Here is a 17109-nt window from a genome sequence, read left to right on the forward strand (position 1 = left end):
GTGTGGAGTTTGCGTGTTCTCCCTGTGTTTGTGTGGGTTCTCTCAGGGTGCTCCAGCTTCCTCCCACATCCAAAGATACGCAGGTTAGGTGGATTGGAAACATTAAATTGTCTGTAGGTGTGCGTGCAGGTGCAAATGCGTTTGTCTATATGTGGCCCTGTGATAAGACTGGTGTCGTGCCCAGGGTGTACCTGCCTCACGCATTATGACTGCTGGGATAGGCTCCAGCCCCCTGCAACCCTTAATTGGACTGAGTGGTTGAAGATGATATTGTGTGTGCGTATTCACTAACTTTATACATCACTTAGGATGTCGTATTTCAACCTTTTTGTGTGTGATGTGTAGCACTACTATATCCCAGCAAAGGGAAACATTAGTTGCCCGACCTAGAACTTGTCTTTTTCTCACTTGTAGGGTTTATAAAACTAATTTAACAGACTCAACAGGCCACACGATGCTTTATATGCATCACTAATCCCATAAAAAGAGTTAAATATATCATCAGCAAACTTGTTTCCAAAGTGAACATTGAGGTGTAAGGTATGACAGCTGAGCAGCGGTAGGCACAGTTCAGCTAATTAGAAAGGTAAATGGACTGCATTTACAGTTGTATGCAAAAGGTTGGACATCCCTGATAAATTTCATGATTTTCCTTTATAAATCATTGGTTGTCTGGATCAGAAATTTCAGTTAAATATATAGCGGACAAACACACTGATATTTGAGGAGTGGAATGAAGTTTCTAGTATTTACAGAACGTGTGCAATAATTATTTAAACAAAATTAGGCAGGTGCATAAATTGTCATTTTATTGATTTGAATACATTTAGCATTAATTATTGGAACACAAAATTGGTTTGGTAAGCTCACTGACCCTTGACCTCCTTACACAGGTGAAGCCAATCATGAGAAAGGGTATTTGAAGGTGGCCATTTGCAAATGTCCCCTCTCTTTGCATCTCTTCTAATGAGTGGCAACATGGGAGCCTCTAAACAACTCTCAAAAGACCTGAAAACAGATTGTTCAACATGGTTTTGGGGAAGGATATAAAAAGCTATCTCAGAGATTTCAGCTGTCACTTTCCACTGTGAGGAACATAGTGAGGAAATGGAAGACCACAGGCACAGTACTAGTTAAGGCCTGAAGTGGCAGGCCTAGAAAAATCTCATAAGCTGAAGCAAAGGATGGTGAGAACAGTCAGTCAACCCACAGACCTGCAACATGATCTTGCTGTAGATAGTGTTTGTGCATCGTTCAACTGTACAGCACACTTTGAACAAAGATATGCTGTATGACGGTGTACTGCAGAGGAAGACTTTTCTGTGTACACACCACAAACAGAGTCACTTGAGTTATGCTAAAGTACATTTGGACAAGCCAGCTTCATTTTGGAATAAGGTGCTGTGGACTGATGAAACTAAAATTGAGTTATTTGAACATAAGGGGCGGTATGCAAGGCTGAAAAAGAACACAGCATTCCAAGAAAACACTTGCTACTTAAATTAAAATTTGGAGGTGGTTCCATCATGCTGTGGGGCTGTGTGGCCAGTGCAGGTACTGGGAATCTTGTTCAAGTTAAGGGTCACATGGATTCCAGTCAATATCAGCAGATTCTTGAGAACAATGTTCATGAATCAGTGACAAAGCTGAAGTTGCGCCGGGACCGGATCTTTCAACAAGACGACCCTAAACACTGCTCAAAATCTACTAAGGCATTCTTGCAGAGGAACAAGTACAACGTTCTGGAATGGCCATCTCAGTCCCCAGACCTGAATATTATTGAAAATCTGTGGTGTGATTTTAAGCGGGCTGTCCATGCTCAGAAACCAACAAACCTGAGATGTTTTGTAAAGACGAATGGTCAAAAATACCTTCAACCAGAATCCAGACTCTCATTGGAAGCTATAGGAAGCATTTAGAGGCTGTTATTTCTGCAAAAAGAGGATCTACTAAACACTGATGTATTTTTTCTGTTGGGGTGCCCAAATTTATGCACCTGCCTAATTTTGTTTAAAGAATTATTGCACACTTTCTGTAAATCCTGTAAACTTCATTTCACTTCTCAAATATCACTGTTTCTCTGCTCTATGATATACAACTGAAATTGCTGATCCAAACAACCAATGATTTAGAAAGGAAAAGCACGGAAATCATCAGGGGTGCCCAAACTTTTAGATACAACTGTATATAGCGCTTTTCCATCTGCAACAGACGCTCAAAGCACTTTACATATCAATGCCTCACATTCACCTCGATGTCAGGCTGCTGCCATGCAAGGTGCCCACTACACACTGGGAGCAACTGGGGGATTAAGGACCTTGCCCAAGGGCCCTTAGTGATTTTTCAGTCAGGCTGGGATTTGAACCGAGGAGCCTCTGGTCTCAAGCCCAACGTTTAACCACTAGACCAGTGTTTTTCAACCTTTTTTGAGTCGCGGCACCCTTTTTATATTTACAAAATCCTGCGGCACACCACCAACTAAAATAATATTATAATGCTATTACCTCTGGTTTTGCGCAAAACCCAATTATCGCAATAGAAAATCGATACAGAAAACATTGCATTTCGAAAATCCTCAAGCATTTTGCGCTCTGATCTCAAGTAGGGCTGTCACGATTAGAAATTTCTGGAGACGATTAACTGTCAGACAAACAATTGCGATTGACGAATATATTGCCTATTTTTTTTTTCTTTTTTTTCCCCTTCTTTATATTCTACTATTGTAGTATAATTACACAACTCTGGAAGAACGTTTGGCTTCTGTGAGTGGAGAAACTGGGAATGGTGCAACATTTTATTTTTATCTTCATTTTACATACAGTCCCAACTTTTTCTGATTTGTGGTTGTTTCTGTTGCATTTCTGAAATTGTTTCTCCTCATCAGTCACGTTTTGTGCTTAAACACTACATTAAGCTCAAGACTGAACAAATAAATACCTTTGGAAAATAACAGCTGTTAAAGTTCAGAGTTCTCACCTGCTTTTTGTGATCTGTGCGTCTGAACATTTTTTTTTGTGTGTGTGTGTATCTCAGTTCATTCATATATTCTCATTTTTTAAATATGTTTTTAAAGATATTTGACCGTTTATTTCATCTCATGATCTCATAAATTCAGCATACGACGCGCACATGGTGTGAACAGGACGGTAACGGCAGAATCACACCTTTAGAGAAAGTTCAGAGAGAAGTAAAAGCAGCTTCACGTTTTCGTTTTGTTAACATGTTCACTCCATTTAAAATCCTCTCTGCTCCGCGCTCGCTGCGCACTGAACGTGTCGCGCCTGCATTCAGGAATCTCCCTCACCCATCCCCTCCCTGACCCACCCCCTCCCCTCCCTCACTCACCCCCTCCCCTCCCTGACCCACCCCCTCCCTCGCAGTCTGCAGCCTGTTAACTCCGCGCGCGTGCACACACAGGCACAGACACACACACCGACAGCTCCGCATTTTAGACGGCTTTTGAAGGAGACGGCACTGTTTTAATCGGCCGTCAGCCTCCTTGTTATTGTTCCGCCTTAAGACGAGAGCGAGGCTGCAGCACAATGACGTCAGATTCTGAGTCGTTTTATGCTTTGTGGATAAAATAAATAATTCACGGTAATCGCGAATATGAAAAATAATCGCGAATATGAAAAATACCCACGACACCCCTGACGATTGATCACGGCACCCTAGGGTGCCGCAGCACCCCGGTTGAGAATCACTGCACTAGACCATCACCCCCTCCCCCCAATTAGCTAAACTAACTTTCATTAGCAGATTAGCTTGAAAAACATTAGCAGACTGAGAGGCGCCTGTTTAGGCCTCTACTGGTGGTTGGCTCTCACTGCGGTATTGTATCACTTCCTGTTCCGGAGCACAGCGGTGTTTTTCTGTATCTGTTAGCTGTTTACTCTGCGCAGTTAGATTGATCTAGTTATCTAGATTACGATTTGTTTCCCAGTGTAATCTTTACGTGCCTTAACTAAAGCACTCCTTCTGCTGAATCACCTCTAAATTATTTACACATTATTCACTTTGTGTTTTTAGGAATCCGCTAGCTTAGCGTAGCTACTAGCTCTTAGCCGATTTAGCATGGCGGCTTCTCCTGTCTCTCCCGCACTTTTCTGCTCTGGGTGTGAAATGTTTAGTTATTCCTCGGCCTCCTTTAGCAGTAACGGTACTTGTAATAAGTGTAGCTTATTCGTAGCTTTGGAGGCCAGGCTGGGCGAATTGGAGACTCGGCTCCGCACCGTGGAAAATTCTACAGTTAGCCAGGCCCCTGTAGTCGGTGCAGACCAAGGTAGCTTAACCGCCGTTAGTTCCCCCCTGGCAGATCCCGAGCAGCCTGGGAAAGCAGGCTGACTGGGTGACTGTGAGGAGGAAGCGTAGCCCTAAACAGAAGCCCCGTGTACACCGTCAACCCGTTCACATCTCTAACCGTTTTTCCCCACTCGACGACACACCCGCCGAGGATCAAACTCTGGTTATTGGCAACTCTGTTTTGAGAAATGTGAAGTTAGCGACACCAGCAACCATAGTCAATTGTCTTCCGGGGGCCAGAGCAGGCGACATTGAAGGAAATTTGAAACTGCTGGCTAAGACTAAGCGTAAATTTGGTAAGATTGTAATTCACGTCGGCAGTAATGACACCCGGTTACGCCAATCGGAGGTCACTAAAATTAACATTAAATCGGTGTGTAACTTTGCAAAAACAATGTCGGACTCTGTAGTTTTCTCTGGGCCCCTCCCCAATCGGACCGGGAGTGACATGTTTAGCCGCATGTTCTCCTTGAATTGCTGGCTGTCTGAGTGGTGTCCAAAAAATGAGGTGGGCTTCATAGATAATTGGCAAAGCTTCTGGGGAAAACCTGGTCTTGTTAGGAGAGACGGCATCCATCCCACTTTGGATGGAGCAGCTCTCATTTCTAGAAATCTGGCCAATTTTCTTAAATCCTCCAAACCGTGACTATCCAGGGTTGGGACCAGGAAGCAGAGTTGTAGTCTTACACACCTCTCTGCAGCTTCTCTCCCCCTGCCATCCCCTCATTACCCCATCCCCGTAGAGACGGTGCCTGCTCCCAGACCACCAATAACCAGCAAAAATCTATTTAAGCATAAAAATTCAAAAAGAAAAAATAATATAGCACCTTCAACTGCACCACAGACTAAAACAGTTAAATGTGGTCTATTAAACATTAGGTCTCTCTCTTCTAAGTCCCTGTTGGTAAATGATATAATAATTGATCAACATATTGATTTATTCTGCCTAACAGAAACCTGGTTACAGCAGGATGAATATGTTAGTTTAAATGAGTCAACACCCCCGAGTCACACTAACTGTCAGAATGCTCGTAGCACGGGCCGGGGCGGAGGATTAGCAGCAATCTTCCATTCCAGCTTATTAATTAATCAAAAACCCAGACAGAGCTTTAATTCATTTGAAAGCTTGTCTCTTAGTCTTGTCCATCCAAATTGGAAGTCCCAAAAAACAGTTTTATTTGTTATTATCTATCGTCCACCTGGTCGTTACTGTGAGTTTCTCTGTGAATTTTCAGACCTTTTGTCTGACTTAGTGCTTAGCTCAGATAAGATAATTATAGTGGGCGATTTTAACATCCACACAGATGCTGAGAATGACAGCCTCAACACTGCATTTAATCTATTATTAGACTCTATTGGCTTTGCTCAAAAAGTAAATGAGTCCACCCACCACTTTAATCATGTCTTAGATCTTGTTCTGACTTATGGTATGGAAATAGAAGACTTAACAGTATTCCCTGAAAACTCCCTTCGTCTGATCATTTCTTAATAACATTTACATTTACTCTGATGGACTACCCAGCAGTGGGGAATAAGTTTCATTACACTAGAAGTCTTTCAGAAAGCGCTGTAACTAGGTTTAAGGATATGATTCCTTCTTTATGTTCTCTAATGCCATATACCAACACAGTGCAGAGTAGCTACCTAAACTCTGTAAGTGAGATAGAGTATCTCGTCAATAGTTTTACATCCTCATTGAAGACAACTTTGGATGCTGTAGCTCCTCTGAAAAGAGAGCTTTAAATCAGAAGTGCCTGACTCCGTGGTATAACTCACAAACTCGTAGCTTAAAGCAGATAACCCGTAAGTTGGAGAGGAAATGGCGTCTCACTAATTTAGAAGATCTTCACTTAGCCTGGAAAAAGAGTCTGTTGCTCTATAAAAAAGCCCTCCGTAAAGCTAGGACATCTTTCTACTCATCACTAATTGAAGAAAATAAGAACAACCCCAGGTTTCTTTTCAGCACTGTAGCCAGGCTGACAAAGAGTCAGAGCTCTATTGAGCTGAGTATTCCATTAACTTTAACTAGTAATGACTTCATGACTTTCTTTGCTAACAAAATTTTAACTATTAGAGAAAAAATTACTCATAACCATCCCAAAGACGTATCGTTATCTTTGGCTGCTTTCAGTGATGCCGGTATTTGGTTAGACTCTTTCTCTCCGATTGTTCTGTCTGAGTTATTTTCATTAGTTACTTCATCCAAACCATCAACATGTTTATTAGACCCCATTCCTACCAGGCTGCTCAAGGAAGCCCTACCATTATTTAATGCTTCGATCTTAAATATGATCAATCTATCTTTGTTAGTTGGCTATGTACCACAGGCTTTTAAGGTGGCAGTAATTAAACCATTACTTAAAAAGCCATCACTTGACCCAGCTATCTTAGCTAATTATAGGCCAATCTCCAACCTTCCTTTTCTCTCAAAAATTCTTGAAAGGGTAGTTGTAAAATAGCTAACTGATCATCTGCAGAGGAATGGTCTATTTGAAGAGTTTCAGTCAGGTTTTAGAATTCATCATAGTACAGAAACAGCATTAGTGAAGGTTACAAATGATCTTCTTATGGCCTTGGACAGTGGACTCATCTCTGTGCTTGTTCTGTTAGACCTCAGTGCTGCTTTTGATACTGTTGACCATAAAATTTTATTACAGAGATTAGAGCATGCCATAGGTATTAAAGGCACTGCGCTGCGGTGGTTTGAATCATATTTGTCTAATAGATTACAATTTGTTCATGTAAATGGGGAATCTTCTTCACAGACTAAAGTTAATTATGGAGTTCCACAAGGTTCTGTGCTAGGACCAATTTTATTCACTTTATATATGCTTCCCTTAGGCAGTATTATTAGACGGTATTGCTTAAATTTTCATTGTTACGCAGATGATACCCAGCTTTATCTATCCATGAAGCCAGAGGACACACACTAATTAGCTAAACTGCAGGATTGTCTTACAGACATAAAGACATGGATGACCTCTAATTTCCTGCTTTTAAACTCAGATAAAACTGAAGTTATTGTACTTGGCCCCACAAATCTTAGAAACATGGTGTCTAACCAGATCCTTACTCTGGATGGCATTACCCTGACCTCTAGTAATACTGTGAGAAATCTTGGAGTCATTTTGATCAGGATATGTCATTCAAAGCGCATATTAAACAAATATGTAGGACTGCTTTTTTGCATTTACGCAATATCTCTAAAATCAGAAAGGTCTTGTCTCAGAGTGATGCTGAAAAACTAATTCATGCATTTATTTCCTCTAGGCTGGACTATTGTAATTCATTATTATCAGGTTGTCCTAAAAGTTCCCTAAAAAGCCTTCAGTTAATTCAAAATGCTGCAGCTAGAGTACTGACGGGGACTAGAAGGAGAGAGCATATCTCACCTATATTGGCCTCTCTTCATTGGCTTCCTGTTAATTCTAGAATAGAATTTAAAATTCTTCTTCTTACTTATAAGGTTTTGAATAATCAGGTCCCATCTTATCTTAGGGACCTCGTAGTACCATATCACCCCAATAGAGCGCTTCGCTCTCAGACTGCAGGCTTACTTGTAGTTCCTAGGGTTTGTAAGAGTAGAATGGGAGGCAGAGCCTTCAGCTTTCAGGCTCCTCTCCTGTGGAACCAGCTCCCAATTCAGATCAGGGAGACAGACACCCTCTCTACTTTTAAGATTAGGCTTAAAACTTTCCTTTTTGCTAAAGCTTATAGTTAGGGCTGGATCAGGTGACCCTGAACCATCCCTTAGTTATGCTGCTATAGACGTAGACTGCTGGGGGGTTCCCATGATGCACTGTTTCTTTCTCTTTTTGCTCTGTATGCACCACTCTGCATTTAATCATTAGTGATCGATCTCTGCTCCCCTCCACAGCATGTCTTTTTCCTGGTTCTCTCCCTCAGCCCCAACCAGTCCCAGCAGAAGACTGCCCCTCCCTGAGCCTGGTTCTGCTGGAGGTTTCTTCCTGTTAAAAGGGAGTTTTTCCTTCCCACTGTAGCCAAGTGCTTGCTCACAGGGGGTCGTTTTGACCGTTGGGGTTTTACATAATTATTGTATGGCCTTGCCTTACAATATAAAGCGCCTTGGGGCAACTGTTTGTTGTGATTTGGCGCTATATAAAAAAAATTGATTGATTGATTGATTGATTGACTAGTTAACGCACACTAAATTTAGTCCTGCCAACAGTTTCTCAATAAACATTGTCAAAAATGTTTGTCCCTGTTGGAGCTTAACTGAATGAGCAAAACCAACACATCATGCAAAGGCAACAAGGATCACCTCAAGACAGACGAACAAGAAGTCAAACCAGAGTAAAACGCATTTACATTATTAAAATGGTCCGTGTGATTATATTTCTTGATACATTTAATATTGTCTGTACATGTTTAATGTAAAACTGCTGTTTAATTCTTTTGTTCATTTAATTATGTACATGTTGCTCATCATCTGATTTTGGGAAGCTGAACCTTTTTGGAAATTATGTTACACTTCAGCATATTAAAATTTCTGGGGTTTTTAAGTCTGGTTTTCGGGGTCTTGGAGAGGATAGTAAAGCCAAAGCAAAATTCATATCATAAAATTAAGGCGTTTCAGCGGTTTAGCTTTATTCCAGTCAAAATTTTAAATAGCTGACAAGTAGTTATCAAAGCTAACTTTTAGGTAAACTGTGGACATGGGTCACAAAAAGAGTACTGTACAGTCAACCTACACCTTCGGGGGGGGGGGGGGGGGGAGATTAAAAATGTATCAGGCTAGCCATTGTAGTTGAGAGGTTTACAAAGTGGTTTCAAAACCCCCACACATACATACATACAGCATGAGTATAATAATGCATTAGTGCAACTACAAAAAATAATAATAATAGAATGTACACTACAATTGGGAGCTTCACTGTGATATAAGTTTTATAAAAGCTGTTGGCACAACAGCCATAGGTAGCATTATTCTAGTTGAAAGATAAAAGGAAGTTAAGTCAGGCATGAGGACGACTGCCACCCATTTTAAAACCGTTCCAAATTTCAGAAGTCTGTTACAAATAAGAGAAATAGGATACAACGACAAAAGACAGACACACAACAACTTAATATAGACATGAATGTAGTTAAAAAACCAAACAGAAAACAAATGTCCTCTCAATCCAAAAATATGACAACTATTAATAAACAGACCGAATGATTAGTCACACATAAATATGACCATACGTAGTAGATCTGTCTTGACCAAAAATAATTTAGATCTGCTGTAAGTCACAGACAGATAGTACACACACACACACACACACACACACACACACACACACACAAATAGAAAGCAGAACAATGAGTCTTCATTAACTTGTTCTATGATCAAAAGCATTACATACCAAAGAGGATGTCATTATTTGTCATTTATAGTAAACAATTTCATCTTACCTTTAACTAGAGATTTAAAACAGCTCCAAGACATCAAAGCAAAGTTTAATTAAATTCATGATAAAAACATTCAATGAAAACTGCCACTTAGATACAAACTGAATATGTGTGTGCTGAGGGAATTCACTGCAAAAATGTAAGGAAACATAAAAATATAAAATAGTCATGCTGAGAGACATTTAAAAACAAAGTGGCTCTCTGTCACAAATCTGGCTTGCAGACTATACCACAAATGATGACTTCTGTTTGAAATCACCCTGAAAAGGCACAAAAAAAAAAAAAAAAAAAAAAATTACATATCCAAATTCATACAGTTTGAATACTCAAAATGTGAAAACATTTCAAGATAACATAATGAAAACTGTACTGAAGGTGAGCCAAAACTTACATCTGTATCACCCCCACCATATAATGATGTGGGCTGGTACACCACATTGGGCTTTGGTTTGCTACAGAGTGGATTAAATAATAATTATTAACACGCAACTATACACATCTGAAGAAAACCAGCAAAATATGTGAACTAGATGGAACAACATAAAATGCAGTCATCTTACCTTTCACTCTTCTCTGTAAAGAGACAAAAAGGATAACCATCAGTAAATGGTAGATATGTGTGCAATAAAGTGCATTTCAGAGTCACAATCATACATCAAGTGTACAGTCAGTCATCAGTAGGTGGACATTAATTTTGCTTAGGCACCTCACCAGAATGGAGCTGAAGTGAAACAATCAATGCACGGTTTTAGCTTTAACACCATGAGTTAAACAAAAATATCACATGAGCCATTTAGGAATTAAGGCCATGATACAGTATATAGGGCCTCCATGCTCAGAACCCATAACCAGACAAATAAGGATTATTGTTATTACAAGTCACTCATATAGCCAGTTTTCTTTAGAAAAGTCAGAAGATGGACACTTGAATATTTCAAACTTATTGACAATATGTTGGTCTTCAGTTCTATCAATCATTAAGAAATACAAACAGTATGGTGCATTAGTCTGGAGTAGACAATTCTCAAAACTGAGTGGCCATGCCAAAAGTAACTAGTGAGGGAAGCCACCAAGACACTCATAACAACTGGGATTTTGTGGCTGTGATTGGAGAGTGTGTGCATCGTGCCCCAGTAACAGCTTTCATCATGGATTGGAGCAGAGAAGAATTTCATACAACAAATGACCAAATCTGGAAAACTGCAGATATAATTTGATTTTCTCTCTCTGAGAAAACCCTTCTCTGTGCCAATCCACAGGAAATGACTTTTCAGGGACTTAAAACCCTGTCACACCTCGACGATTAAGCCAGCGTATTAAAAATGCTGGCATATGTCTAATAAGTTAGGGGTAAGTTTTGTATAATTTAAGAGCATGTTGAAGCATGCTGATATACGTGGTAATACGGCGAGTACGTTGAAAAATTTTGGGCATGCACAATATTTTCGACGTATGCCTGCATATGGCTGATACGTACCGCATACATGGACCATAAGTTGTAGTTATGTGATTGATACATTTCTTGTAAGTTATTCATAAATTGAAATACATCCACTGATTGGCTGAAAAACTGAAAGCTGCAGTCCTCATGCAAACAGTTTAAACTGTTACAAATATGTTTCTGTGTAGGCTCTCAGTTGTCAAGGTGGTTTCCATAGTAGAGAAGCTTGAATCTTCGACTGGACTGGGTTGCCTGACGCAAGGATGTTTCGCTTCAAATCGCAGAAGCTTCCTCAGCTAAAATTCTTGCTGTGGTAGTCTGACTTCTGTCTTGACTCTTGTAGAGAAGAATAAACAGAAGCCACAAAAGCTGGAGTTTTAAACCTAACCAGACCCCTCTTACCGAGAGGCAGACTGCTATAGGCTAATGACTAAACAGTAGCTCTAATTAGCACCTATTGTGCTCTAGTTAGCACCCTCCTAATGACAGGGCAGCTGTCCCTCCTAATGATGGGACAGACGCCTCTCCTGATGGCTCCCTTGACGACGTGAATGACTCATTACCATGAACAAAAGACTGAAACTGCTTTGATCTGAGTACCCCATTGTAAACAGGGGACAAAGCATGTCTCAGATCCCCTCCCCGGTTAAGGCTGGGTTTCAACTGTTTCACATAGAATGCCTCCTTGACCCCCCTCTCAAACTGTTTCTTCTCTCTGGCTAAGATTTTAACTTCCTTGTCCTCAAATGTGTGGTTAGTGTCTTTAAGGTGGAGATGAACTGCAGACTGAGGTCCACTGGCGCCCTCTCTGCGGTGCTGGTATAGCCTTTTGTGTAAAGGTTGCTTAGTCTCACCTATGTAGTGTTCGTTACAGTTTTCCTGACATCTGATAGAATACACTACATTGCTCTGTTTGTACCTAGGGATCCTGTCCTTAGGGTGAACTAATTTCTGTCTCAAGGTGTTAACCGGTTTAAAGTAAACTGGGATTTTGTGCTGTCTGAAGATCCTCTGTAGTTTGTGCAGCTCTTAACACTGTGTGAAAGGGCAGAAACGCAAGAGGTGACTGTTTCAGGGGAAAAAAAGTAGTGATGTTCCTCTTGATGTGAAAACTGAACAGAGGGGGAGATTTACACATTCTACAGCTGCCACTTTAATTTTCAAAGATTTCACACATATCACCAGACGACTTCAGGCAGGAAATAATCCTGTGCTTGTGCTTCAGTGCTCTCTCATTACTGCAGCACACTTCCTGTTCTGTGGGATTTTATCAGATGCTCCTCCTGCTTCCTAATCCTGCCTTGTTCTTTAGCGGTAGAGGGAGAAATTTATAGAATTCTTCTCAGTGACCACATGCCCCGTCCTTCTCCTAAATAAGGAGTTATCATTTGAATAGAGGAAAAAAGAAAAAGAGAAAAGAGGTCCACTGGCGCCCTCTCTGCGGTGCTAGTATAGCCTTTTGTGTAAAGGTTGCTTAGTCTCACCTATGTAGTGTTCGTTACAGTTTTCCTGACATCTGATAGAATACGAGGTCTGTTAGAAAAGTATCCGAACTTTTTATTTTTTGCAAAAACCTGATGGATTTGAATCACGTGTTCTTGCATGAGCAAACCTTGAACCTTTGTGCGCATGTGTGAAATTTTTCACGCCTGTCAATTGCATCATTTTCTGGCAAGCAGCCTTTGTATGAGTACATGTGTTGTCTCTCGTCAGATTTTCATTACAAGGAAAATGGCGGAATGACTGGAGCAGCGCAACTGCATCAAATTTTGCCAGAAACTGGGCGACAACCAGGTGGAAACCATTTGGAAGATTCAGAAGGCTTTCGGTGACGATCCTATGGGCATCACACAGATTAAGGAGCGGTACAACCGGTTTAAAGATGTCTGCACAACGGTGGAGAGCGAGCCACGCTCCGGTCGGCCATCAACATGTTGAAATGACCAGATCATTTCCAAAGCGAACGCTGTGGTGATGCGGGACCGTCGTGCAACTATCTGAGAAATTGCGAAAGAGGTGGACATCAGCATTTTTTCGGCACATTCCACTGTGACAGAAGATTTGGCCATGAAAGGAGTTGCAGTGAAATTCATGCAGATGGCTTCGGCATGAAGCTGCTGATGTAGCAAAAGCAACTCCGTGTTGAAGTCTCACAGGACATGCTAGCCACCGAAAGTCGTCTGAATCTTCCGAATGGTGGAAGAGGTGGGCATCATTTTTCGGAGTCCAGCATGTCCTGTGAGACTTCAACACGGAGTTGCTTTTACTCCATCAGCAGCTTCGTGCCGAAGCCGTCGGCCGCCACTCTTTTCATGGCCAAATCTTCTGTCACAGTGGAATGTGCCGAAAAAGTACTGATGTCCACCTCTTCCGCAATTTCTCGGATAGTCACGACGGTCCCGCATCACCACAGCGTTCACTTTGGAAATGATCTGGTCATTTCAGCATGTTGATGGCCGACAGGAGCACGGCTCGCTCTCCACCGTTGTGCGGACGTCTTTAAACCGGTTGTACCGCTCCTTAATCTGTGTGATGCCCATAGGATCGTCACCGAAAGCCGTCTGAATCTTCCGAATGGTTTCCACCTGGCTGTCGCCTAGTTTCTGGCAAAATTTGATGCAGTCGCGCTGCTCCAGTCGTTCCACCATTTTCCTTGTAATGAAAATCCGACGAGAGCACAACACATGTCCTCACACAAAGGCTGCTTATCAGCAAATGACACAATCAACAGGCGTGAAAAAATTCACGCATGCGCACGAAGGTTCAAGGTTGGCTCATGCAATCACACGTGATTCAAATCCATCAGGTTTTTGCAAAAAATAAAAAGGTCGGATACTTTTCTAACAGACCACGTACACTACATTGCTATGTTTGTAACTAGGGATCCTGTCCTTAGAGTAAACTAATTTCTGTTTTGTGGCCAATCTGTACATGGAGCGAGTGGAGAAGACAGCCTTGACGTCTTTCACGGGCATCCCTCCCAGTCACTGGTTCAGATATGTCGATGACACATGGGTTAAAATCAAGCAACAGGAGGTTGAAGACTTTACAGAACACATCAACTCGGTGGACTCCAATATCAAGTTCACACGTGAGGATGCCAGAAAACCATTTAGCATTCTTGGACTGTGATGTTACGACTGGAGAGAACAGGCAGCTCCAGACAGAAAATCCACTCACACTGACCAATATCTGCTCTTTGGCTCAAACCACCCCCTTGAACACAAGCTCGGGATGATCAGGACTCTTCAACACAGAGCCCTACAGGTGCCTACAACTGCAGAGGGAAGGGCTAAAGAACAACAACAACTTGTCCGGAACGCCCTCACAGTATGTGGGTACCCACGATGGTCCCTGGACAAAGTGCAGAAGTCCCAGAGAACAAAGGGACCAGATAGACAGGAGACGGAGACAAGAAGAAGAGGAGTGTCTCTCTCTTATTTAGCAGGAGTAGGGGAAAAACTACAGAGGATCTTCAGACAGCACAAAATCCCAGTTTACTTTAAACCAGTTAACACCTTGAGACAGAAATTAGTTCACCCTAAAGACAGGATCCCTAGTAACAAACAGAGCAATGTAGTGTATTCTATCAGATGTTGGGAAAACTGTAACAAACACTACATAGGTGAGACTAAGCAACCTTTACACAAAAGGCTATACTAGCACCACAGAGGGCGCCAGTGGAAATCAGTCTGCAGTTCATCTCCACCTTAAAGACACTAACCACACATCTGAGGACAAGGAAGTTAAAATCTTAGCCAGAGAGAAGAAATGGTTTGAGAGGGGGGGTCAAGTAGGCATTCTATGTGTAACAGTTGAAACCCAGCCTTAACCGGGGAGGGGATCTGAGACATGCTTTGTCCCCTGTTTACAATGGGGTACTCAGATCAAAGCAGTTTCAGTCTTTTGTTCATGGTAATGAGTCATTCACGTCATCAGGAGAGACGTCAAGGGAGCCATCAGGAGAGGTGTCCATCCCATCATTAGGAGGGAAAGCTGCCCTGTCATTAGGAGGGTGCTAACTAGAGCACAATAGGTGCTAATTAGAGCTATTGTTTAGTCACTAGCCTATAGCAATCTGCCTCTCGGTAAGAGGGGTCTGGTTAGGTTTAAAACTCCAGCTTTTGTGGCTTCTGTTTATTCTTCTCTACAAGAGTCAACACAGAAGTCAGACTACCACAGCAAGAATTTTAGCTGAGGAAGCTTTTGTGATTTGAAACGAAACGTCCTCGCGTCAAGCAACCCAGTCCAGTCAAAGATTCAAGCTTCTCTACTATGTTACAAATATAAAAACCATTCACACATGTGGTAAATATGAAGTCTTAATCTTACCAGTTGCGTTGTTTCAGTTGGATTCATCATCACAGTCTGACAAAAACTTAGCCGCGTAAAGCGTCCTGATTTTGGAAAATGACATCTGAAAATACTTTAATTCCTTGTCCTGGCTGAAGAAAGAGTCACAGCGCCTCATGCATTCATGTAGGCATTTATCACAGAGTCGATGTCTTCAGCATTTTGCATGTGATGAAATTAAATTCCATGATCCACCAAGAAAAAAAAAAAAAAAAATTAAAAAATGTTAAATTACTCTATTTGGCCTTTGTGTGAAGCGGAGACGCCGCGCTACAGTGTACGCATGCTTGATGACGTGCTCATCAAGGTTTATGTGTTCTGCCAGCCAAACAAGGGTTCTGCCGGCAGTGGAAGCGCAAACCAAGCCAGAATTAACCGTTCCGTCTCGTACTATACCATGCAGTACTGACCCAAACACTCAGTGGAAACGGGGCTGTCAGCATACACTGGCTAAATCGTCATGGTGTGATAGCTGCATAACGTATTTGACATAGCCAGCATATTCGGCACATTTTTCATCTTGACATATGCTGGCATCAAGGTGTGACAGGGCCCCTAAGCAAGTATTTTTAGTCTTTAAACTTAAATCAGTGACACTTTTAACCACAGCAGTTAACAATAAAGTAAAAATAAATAAATAAATGGAAAATTTGAAACTCACTGGGCAGATATCCTTTCTTGTAGGCATACCAAATGCCAAGTCCCAGCAAAGCCAATAACAGGAGAACTATTATTACCGCAGCAATAATACCGCCTTTATTCACATCACCTGAAACAAAAACATGAAGGTGAAGAATGTTACATAATACATTTTATGGTTCCAGGTCAAAAAATATCAACTTTGTTTCCATATAAATAAATACAACCCAGAACACATAATACTCATCATCACTGGCACAGATGTTTACTGGTGATTTACACTTCATTCAATAAATAAAAAATAAATTTGAAAAAGGAATGCATGTTGCTGTTTTGGTGGCTAATTATTGGTTTAGAAAGTTTTTTTGCAATAGCCTGCAGGGTTCAATTTTTATTATTATTTTTTTTTTAAGCAGACAAGTAACCTGCAAGATTCACAAGACAAGATTTATTTTACTACTATTAAAGTTACTTCTACTGGCTTTTCCACTGTTTTTGCTCTGGGTCACAACTGTGTATCCGTTATGGATTCACATGTTAATGAGGCACAAGGTTTCCACCAGTTGCCTTTTCTGAGAACTCTAGATGTACAAGGAAATGGGGAGAGTGTAGTCTCAAACCTGAAGCCTTCTCAGGAGGAGGGAGAGGGAGTTTCATCATCAGAGGGAGTTTTTCCTTACCACTATCATCTGTGTGCTTGTTCTAGGTGTTGGTAAGGTTAAACCTTGCTTATGTGAAGCACCTTGAGACAGCTTTGTTGTAATTTGGTGATATATAAATTAAATAAATTGAAAATTTGTACTGAAGCATTTTCTTTCCTTTTTGTTTTATTTATTGCAAGCATTTGGTCCATTAAAGATTTTAAATCGATGCCATTATCGATTCTGCTTATCAGTCCAATTCCTTATCGATTCCCTTATCGATACCCCTTGTGAATTTTCTGTGTACTGAAAGTAGGCTTT

The 17109-nt window shown here is 41.2% G+C and overlaps 1 protein-coding gene across 1 annotated transcript in view; it reads right to left on the minus strand.

The window, feature by feature from the left end:
* Positions 1–9276: 9276 nt before the first annotated feature.
* f11r.1 (F11 receptor, tandem duplicate 1) overlaps positions 9277–17109 on the minus strand; it is a 37967-nt gene continuing 30134 nt past the window's right edge. The window contains exons 8-11 of the mRNA XM_034178598.1: positions 16170–16277; positions 10275–10287; positions 10106–10166; positions 9277–9974 (exon numbers count right to left, since the gene is read on the minus strand). Coding sequence (XP_034034489.1) covers positions 9939–9974; positions 10106–10166; positions 10275–10287; positions 16170–16277 — 218 coding nt within the window. The 3' untranslated portion in view covers positions 9277–9938. The remainder of the gene's footprint in view (positions 9975–10105; positions 10167–10274; positions 10288–16169; positions 16278–17109) is intronic.

Source organism: Thalassophryne amazonica, chromosome 9, assembly GCF_902500255.1.
Source record: "Thalassophryne amazonica chromosome 9, fThaAma1.1, whole genome shotgun sequence".
Taxonomy (NCBI): Eukaryota; Metazoa; Chordata; class Actinopteri; order Batrachoidiformes; family Batrachoididae; genus Thalassophryne; species Thalassophryne amazonica.